This window comes from Microdochium trichocladiopsis (genome assembly GCF_020744255.1).
Source record: "Microdochium trichocladiopsis strain MPI-CAGE-CH-0230 chromosome Unknown B0I36scaffold_15, whole genome shotgun sequence".
Lineage (NCBI taxonomy): Eukaryota > Fungi > Ascomycota > Sordariomycetes > Xylariales > Microdochiaceae > Microdochium > Microdochium trichocladiopsis.
In genome coordinates, this window is record NW_025763558.1 from 987,460 (window position 1) to 995,982 (window position 8,523).

General features: G+C 56.5%; 3 protein-coding genes across 3 annotated transcripts; 1 reads left to right on the top strand and 2 right to left on the bottom strand.

Moving 5' to 3' along the window:
- Positions 1-1,597: 1,597 nt before the first annotated feature.
- B0I36DRAFT_256677 (uncharacterized protein) lies at positions 1,598-1,810 on the bottom strand (the record flags this gene model as incomplete). The annotated part of the gene is made up of 1 exon (XM_046150954.1): positions 1,598-1,810. A coding segment is annotated over one exon (213 nt), but the record flags the coding sequence as incomplete, so codon positions are not given.
- Positions 1,811-2,375: 565 nt separating this feature from the next.
- On the bottom strand, positions 2,376-3,673 carry B0I36DRAFT_256922 (uncharacterized protein; the record flags this gene model as incomplete). The annotated part of the gene is made up of 2 exons (XM_046150985.1): positions 2,376-2,552; positions 2,615-3,673. 2 exons carry the CDS (start codon positions 3,671-3,673, stop codon positions 2,376-2,378), a joined length of 1,236 nt encoding a protein of 411 aa, XP_046004683.1.
- A 586-nt stretch (positions 3,674-4,259) lies between these two features.
- On the top strand, positions 4,260-5,161 carry B0I36DRAFT_55335 (uncharacterized protein). The gene is made up of 2 exons (XM_046163014.1): positions 4,260-4,467; positions 4,549-5,161. The coding sequence occupies exons 1-2, from the start codon at positions 4,437-4,439 to the stop codon at positions 5,001-5,003; spliced, it is 486 nt and encodes a 161-aa protein (XP_046004684.1). The 5' UTR covers positions 4,260-4,436; the 3' UTR covers positions 5,004-5,161.
- Positions 5,162-8,523: the final 3,362 nt, after the last annotated feature.

Consider the following 8,523-nt stretch of genomic DNA (forward strand, 5'->3'; position numbering starts at 1 on the left):
GAGCGCTGACCACGTCTTCTTATTGCACCCCAGAATTGAGACAAATCCCATGTCCACCTGCCCCATATGTCCGGCAAGATCCCTCGGCCTGACCATCATTCCCGGCCGGATTGCCCTACTGTCTTCTTCCACCGCGTATTTGAGTCAACTTCCAGGGGTCCACATGCCCCACATATGCAGTGTCAACCGTGCATACCTCGACGTCCCTCTCATTGTCGCGTAGGACATGTCATGTCCGACGAAAGGCCTGTGCACGTAGCAGATCCGTCTCATTGCAGCCCCTTTCCAAGTAGACTTGAGTCCACTCTTAATCCCAACTCTGCCCCGATTCTTCCCCAGATGCGACCCATCGACAGTCCAGAATGCCGGCCCCACGAAGACAACCTGTAGTACGACCATGCGGAACCAATGCCTAATCAGACCAGCCACGAGGGCGGAGGACGATAGTAGTCCCGACCAGGTCTTCACGTACCTATAAGTCTCCGCAGATCTACAATATCAGGTCCTCATCTGCCGCAGAAGCGAGTGCCGACACGCCATCACACCAGATGCATTTCTCTCAACCGATGCCCTGTGCAAAACTTTGCTGTAGTATAACGAGCTTCGCCCACGCTCGCTAAGGGGGCGACGCTGGTGCCGGAAAATGACGGTGATGGGGGCGCCGTCCACGCCGAAGACTGCGAGAGTTTCGAGAATGACGACAGATATCAACCTTATTTAAACGATGGCCAGCGGCACTATAGAGCAACAGGAACCTGTCTGATTGCCCATATGCTCAAAAGCACTACGCACTACAGCCGCCGTTCTACGAGAACCCCGCCCTGGAGCCTTACGACCAGAAGCAGCTGCGGCAAGCCGATGTCATTCGACCAGGCAGTGGCGAGAAGGGCATGCATGTAGGGGAGGCCTGCCTTTCCTCATCGGATGCAGGCATTGCTAACGTGAGGCTTCCCTCTCTGGTCCTGCTGTTGGCTGATCCACGAGTGTTGACAGGAAGCCTGCGAGCCCGGCAGAAGGTATTGTGGCGTGATAGGCGATGTCCTCAACAAGTTCCGTCGGGAGTGATACCAACTATAGGCTATGCCGCCAGGCTTCTCATACATAGGTACAAACTTAGCAGTCACAGAACCGATGCCATGGTAACAAACTTTCGAGTACTTGGCTACCACAATCTTCCTGGACCTATGCACACAGTGGACTCCCGGCTGAGTTCCATCCCATTATTCTCATCATGCCGAAGTGTTTAGCATCACGCTCGCGGCGGCAGTGGACCTGGAGACGATTCCTCCCATCGCTTGCACCGTGCCCGTAACCTCCAGCACAGCACTGGTCGCAGTGGCGAAGAGACTCGGAGCGACAACATTACCTATTGAGGCTTGTGCAGCTGCAGCAATGCTCCCTGTTACCAGCCCAGGTTGTTGTGTTAGTGAGTTGCCAGACATGCAGGGCATTGAGTGAATAATGAGCGAGCAATAGGACCTGCCTCTAACGAAGCCTCCTGGCCCAAACCCAGTGAGGTGCAACATACCGATAGCTGTAGCGACCGCGACGTTGGGGAGCGCGACTGTGGCCACCTGGGTATGTCACCCTCCCGTGGTTAGTGTCCAGCCGCGGGTGAACAACTGGCTGCTTCTGAGGGCTCTCTCCCATTGTACTTGTGAAGGTCTGTCGTTATCGTCGCTAGTATTTGTCGCACATCGGTGAGGTAGACGTAGCAATGGTTGCCTTCTCTGAACCAACGGAACATGGAGTTGATCCCTTCTTGAAGCTCCTGGTCGTGAGATTTGTCGATACAGCAGGTGTCGATCCAGAATGTTTCAGGCCATCCAGCGTCGCCTGCTGGCTGCAAAACGTGAGCTTTTGAAACCCATCCTTATGATGGCCTGCCTGTATGATGTTGAACGTCTCGAAAGGTTGATCTCCTGGTTATCGGCTCCACAGGTGTGCGAGAGGATGGCATATGGCGGGACGTCGTCTGGAGGATGCTCCCCAAGTCTGAGGCTGCTATCCTCCTGGAGTTTCAGAAGGCGCATCTCGTCGGCGCAATTTGAGCAAGATTTCTTGACTGATTGGTAGGTCTGATCAGCGACCGCGCGATGCGACTTTATTCATGAAGCCCGAGTCTCCTCGAAAAACACGATCGACGCGTGGCACAAACAGCAGGCGTCAACAGCGGCTGAACAAGGAAAGAAACTGCGGGGTTGACTGACAGCCCCTACCACTGGCTGAACCAGAAGCGGGGCCGACGCTGCAACCCAGTGTCCTTTTCTGCATCGACCACTCTCGTGCCATTCCTGGATGGTGCTCTTGTGCGCCAAGTTGCGTGTTGTGTTAACTGTGATAGCAATTATAGTCTTTGACGCTGCAAGGTCGCGCTAGGTGTTCGAATCAATCATCATCGTCGGGGCCATGGAAGCTCTGAGAACGTGCTTGCAGTACCAGGGCCAGTATGTCGTACTTGCCCAGCATGCGATATGTCGCAGCCCGTGAAGGATTTGGAAGATCCCTAGTGGCGTGCTGGTGCTTCCAATATGCTGCTGTGTCCAGAGGATCTGTGTACAACGTTCGACTGGTCAGCTTGTGTAGTCAAGGGTTTCTGTAGATGATGACATACCGTTGTGCCTTCGTGCCGTGTGGCCGCGGTGAACCACCACTCGTGGCCCTGAATCACGAGCGACGGGAGGAAAGCGATCATTGTGTCTGCTCTCCGCTCATGAGCGATGTCCGACTCTAGCAGCCGCAGCTGGCGGTCCTGCCACACAGCTAATTGCAGATGCGCCTCAGCAAGCTGTTCACCCGGTTTCTTAGACTCGGCGCTGAGAAGGATGGGCCGTGCCCGTAGAGGCGTGTAGTCGGTGTGGTTGATGTTTTCGCTGGGGCGCTGCGCCCGTAGCCCGTCGATGCGCTTCTTATCGCACCCATCCGCTGGTTCGATATAGAGGCAGAAGTCGACCATCTTGTTGCCACGCGCATCGCCAGATAGCCGCGCCATGGTGCAGGGCATGGCGTGCACACGAGGCTGAGTCGGATCTTGCGGCTGCTGTTCGTTTCGGCCCAGAGCGATCGCCAGGAGCGGCCAGTGGACGAGCATGTTCCATGACGCCTCGGCATGGCCGTGGTTGTAGCACTCTTTTGCCTCCGAGGAGATGTTGCGCACGGCCTGCATCGTTACGAGCGGGAAACCTGCCGTCGCCATGGCCAACTCGTCCTCCTTGCTGGCGAAGGCAGCGTCGGTGATATCGTAAAGCGTCTCGTCGCTTCCGCGCTGGCTCGTCAGCTCGTCTCGCAGATAAGGCGGAATGACCTTGTCGCCCCGGCTGCATTGTCGAAGCTGGGCAAGCTCATTCTTGAGCGCAGTCGGCATGCGTGGATCGGCGCGGTCGATCTGCAGCACCAAGGACCTGTTGCGTGCAACTTCGAGCCCGCGTATCCGCTTCGTCGGTGATCGAGAAGATCTGGTTTTGTCTGACTGGTCGCTGCGGCTGGTTGTTGACGATGCAGTCGGCGTGCGATCAAGTTGTAGATGAGCTGCTCTCGAAGCGCGAGGGGTGTTGTGCTGTACGGAATCGCCACTGGCCGGGTAGTCCTGAAACTCGTTCTCGTCCTCCTCAGAGTCCCATAACCTCCTTCGCTGCTGTTGCGACGTATTGGTGCGGTCAGAACCTGGACCCATGCCGCCTGCTTCTGCTGCCATGGAAAGCCGATGTGAAGATGCTGGTGGTGTTGGTAGACGGCTAGGGCTGGCACTTCGTCCGCGCTTGCCGAGCACGGCTTGCGGTTGCGGTTGCGATTCCGACGGTTGCGATTCCGGCGGTTGCGATTCCGGCTCGATCTTCTCGAGCCATGAAAGCACATTGGCCATTGGTACCCTGCGCGTGGTGACTAGTGATCGCTTACTCGCTGTCGTTGTGAAGTGGTGCACTGCGTTGTAGGGTGATCGTAAGGGGACTGGAGAGGAGCCAGCACCCACTTTTACGGTTCCAAGGGTGGGGCATAGCAACGACCAAGCAACTGTATGTGGTGTGGTCAGCGACTAGTTACCTAAGCAGTAGCGCGGAAGCTCCGGGCTGTGGACAAGGTCTTTCTCGTCCCTGCACATGCACAAGCCTGCGCACATGCAAGCGTGCACAAATGCGCGTTTGAAGTTTGGGACTGATAGCCTCTCGCACCACCGAAGACAGAACTCCTTAAGGGGCAGGTCAGCCTCGAGTGGCAATGTGTAAGTCGGATAATAAACGACGCGCACGAATGGACGCTAAAGCTTGATGTGTTTGGCGAGTAGTGTGATGGAGGAGGCAGCTGCTGTGGCTGCAATTGCGCCACGACCCAACATGCCTACTGTCTGATTCCACCTCATATTTGAGTCAACCTCCAGGGCCCACAAGTGCAGTGTCGACCGTGCATACCTCGACTTCCTTCTCATTCCCACGTAGGACATGTTTTGTCCTATGTTATGTCCTACGAAAGGTCTGTGCACGAAGCAGATCCGTCTCATTCCAGCCCCATTCCAGGCGGATTAGAGTTCACTCTTAACCCCAAATTTACCAGATTCTTCCCCAGATCGACCACCGACGGTCCGGAATGCCGGTACTACAAATGCGAACCACAGTTCGACGAACCGGAACCAATCGCCAATTCGATCAGCTACGAGGCCAGAGGGCCCAGGTGCCGTGCTCTACGTCTCTTTCACGTGCAAGAGCTCGTCGAAAGCTGCGCGGACGACTAAGCTAGCTTCTTTGGTCATAGATGACAGGATGCAGGTGTTCAGACCGCCCGATGGCGGAGCAAAGAAGGGTCAATCAGTTTCCCGGCCGCTCGAGGGCGCCGCTGTCTCGCGTTATATCACGGCTTGCCTGGCTCTCAATGGCAGTGAATTTCTCGCAGACCAGGAGGCTCGCTGTCCTGATCACTATGACGAGCGGCGTCAATCGCCCTCTCCGTGGCCGTACCAATACTGCGGGAAATTGCTGAAAGCTCGAACCCAAGCTTGTTCGGATGAGTAGATTCAGGCGTTCTGTCCTCTACCCTTGCCTACCCGACTTGTGCCGCACTTACTTCGCACGCACCTCACGTGGGTAAAGCCATATTCCAGCCGTTATCTTGTCGCCAAGTCAAGGCCAGCCATTATGCGAGGCGCACGCATGTGCAATCCGTGGAGTCGTTATTGACGCACCGCTCTGAAGGCAGATTCTGTGTTTATCTATGCTGATGGCTGCGGCATTTAGATTCTTGCGGATCAGGCGTGGGGAAATCTGCACGAGAACTTCTCCAAGACCAAAGCTTAGAAAGTGCTATGAATATCTTATGGTGCAGACGCCATGCGAACAACAGGATCTCGAAGCTTGATGGTAGGCATGTTGTGCCCATGCAAGCACGGCAAAGACGGTAAGTTGGCTGGTCATGACATGAAGGCCACGAGCAAAGGGCGGCGGCGGCGGCGAAGGCCCGTGGGCTATGCTCGCGGGCGTCGTTGGACGATGGCATGCCGCTCGAATTGGACGTGTGACAAAAAGGACGTGTGCTGCCTAACTCAAAGGCGCGGGCCTTGTAGAGCCGGTGATGTGTTGGCGCTGCATTTAGATTCGACCACGACGCCGTGTGGGGGCTGACTGGAGCTTATAACGATGGCTGTTGTCCCGAAATGGCTTGACGGGCGAACGACAGCTGTGATGTAAAAGGGGAACCCAACTGCTGCTGGCTTGCATATTTGGGCGATGATGGCGGGGCCTACTCTCTAGCCATGTCGTCGAGGTGGCTTAGACCATTTGACTTGAAGCTGTCTGGCAAGAATTGTTCCGTGGTGGCGGAGAACCATCAAGAACTTCCAGAAGGAAGGCGCGTGGAGACGGGAGGCCACAGCGCTGCGACTTCCCGGATAGACAGCTGGGTCGCGAAGAGAGCTGGCGCCGCGACGATGCCCATAGAGGAGTGACAAGACATAGATACATATGGGCATGGCGGAAGCACCTGAGCTGAGGCTGTCGAGCAGACTGGGCCGTAGCGCTGTGCTGCAAGTGCTCGGAGGCATCCTCGTCCTTGCTGATCACTGAGGCATGCCATGCGTGCTCGTGTTGCGCGAGAAGTGCCTGTGTCTGCATCATTCCGCACCCGGGGGTGAGACTGCGTCTTCTGCCACGACATGAACGCGGCAGTCGTGAGAATGGTTGATATGGCTCGATGCGGGGCCTTTCTCCCGCTCAAAGTGAAGTTGGAGATCCAGGGCCAAGCCACGAGAGACAAGGCGTGCTACGTCTCGCGGACCTTTCCGGCCCCGGGACAGGTCATGGCAGGTGAAGCAAGGGCGAAGGCATCACTGTCGCGATCTTGCAGAAGATCCTCGCCTGCGAGCGGTACGTCATGACAAGATGGTGCAATGTCGCGCTTGCTAGCAACGAGGGCGCTGCGCACAAGGCGGAGGCAGGGATGTCACAACTGAGACGCGGTCAGTGACATGATACCGGTAGCCTGGTAACTGCGCCCCGAGAAATAAGATTGTGAGGCTTCCCGGCAGCTTCAATGCGACTCCCTTCCACAATCAGGCTGCGGCTCTGCCTTTGAGGCTATCACGGGTTGCTGACACTCAGGGCCTGGCAGCCTGAGCAGGCGGCCCGCCAACAACCCCGCCAGCACCGCCAAGCGAGCCGCCTCCCGCACAGCCTCCACCATCTTCACCAAAGTTCCCCGGCACACATTCGCGTCATGCAAGCCGTCGGCACCGGCCTTTTGGCGCCCCTGCCAATCCCACTCAGCACAGCACTTGCGCTGTTACGCAGCGTGTTGTGGCTCCGAGTGCCGAGCCCTGCGCCTCATCCCCCGTCTGCCTCGAGCTGGGGGCCTCGGAGCCGCTGTTCGCCATCCTTGTAAGGTGTCCGGCCATTGTTCAGCCCAGCCCCGAAGCAAGACACGCTGGCGCCAAAGAGAAACCAGGTCCACTGTCATTCGACACCCGCTACAGGCGCCGGGTCGGGTCTGCCCACGCCGTCCACTCCGGGGTCGCGACACCTAGCCGGGAATTAGATCCAGTCGCACTCGGCTGGTTCCTTCCCGGGGATAGCTTCAAGGTTCGACGCTGAGTGATCGACAATCGATGGGCGATTCGTCCCTCGCCCGGGAGAACTGCTCTGTGATGCTATGCCGTCGGTGCCACAATAGGTGTGCTTTAGTCAACCACAGCTGCCGTTAGTCTCTCCTTCGCCGGCTCGCTCGGCTCCAACGTTTAGCGCAGCCTTTGTCTTCTCCATGCTGGAGGCTCCATGCGTCGCTCCAAGGTCACGGACTTTCCCCAGACAGACAACAGCGCGAGCTTATCGTAATGGGTGGTCAGCAGACATCAGCTAATGCACGACCCAGTTCTGCTCCACCCGAGCACGTCTGTAACCACCGACTCGGCGATGAACTGGCATGGCCAGTGGCCAGCCGGCGGATGAAAGGTTACCTACTGGTTCATGTGGCTCAAAATGCAGCACCTCATGCAATCCGCAATCGTATGGAAATCGCCTCCACCACGGTGACCGGCTGGAGGGGGTGCTCTAGTTACGGTCTGCAGCACTAACACGGGCCCGGAGTCTCAAAGCCAGCAGGCTCCTGAGATTGTATGATGCTCGTACTCCGGCAAGCCTTTTGTCAGCGGTTTCGGTGACCTTACTGCTGTGTAAGTTAAGCGGCACAGTTGAAGACTTCAATGCGCCGCAGGTCCAGCGCTCCATATTCACTGGCAGCAGTCACAAAGCTAACACCCGACACATGCACGGCAGCTATCTTTGGCAGAGCGTCGTTCTAAGCGTGTCTGTCATACCTTCATTCGTGCACGGGAAGGACATGCATGGGATTGGGCTGTGACCACGGGCTGGCCTGAGCAACATAAGGCCTGCTTTGATGCTGTGTAGCAGAGCCTACACAACTGGCGCGAGGATATGTTCTCGTTCAGAAGTCGATGCAGGCGCAAACCATACCACACAGTATCAGCATCTCACATGCCAATCAACACGAGTTCAGCTGCTGCGATGTCGTGATAATGCCTTTGTCCTGACACATCAGCTTACCTGACTCCCATCAGCAGACGCCTCCGGGACTTGTCCGGATACACGGATCAGAAACCAGCAGAGTGCAACACAGACTGGATGCACAGATCAAAGCAGCCCTCATCCGGCACTGGATCATTCACGACAGGTCTGACTGTCTAACGTTCCTGTCTAGTGCAGTACAAAAACTGGCAGAGCTTGTGCAAAGATCGCCTCGTCATCTTACATGATACAGGACATGAAGCAATAAGCGTCATCTTAGCACTCTTCTGAATGTGGACAGCCAGTCTCAACAGGCCAGAGTTTCGTTCAAGTTCTGGGTACCAGGCTGACTGTAAACTGCTAATTGTCAAATCCGCGCTTGTAGCAAGGACTTTTGGCTTTGGTCTGCTTTCCTATATGCCTAGCTGCACTCATATCCCTGCCATTGGAATCTGGGCATCGACATCGGACTCCGGCGTGTGCCTGTGAGATACTGACCATGATAGTCTGTGTAACCCAC

Bases quoted from the DNA above. Each gene is read 5' to 3' on its own strand.
- B0I36DRAFT_55335 (XM_046163014.1), top strand. From the start codon at position 4,437: ATGTTTTGTCCTATGTTATGTCCTACGAAAG. The intron at 4,468-4,548 runs GTCTGTGCACGA...CAAATTTACCAG, and splicing joins TATGTTATGTCCTACGAAAG to ATTCTTCCCCAGATCGACCA.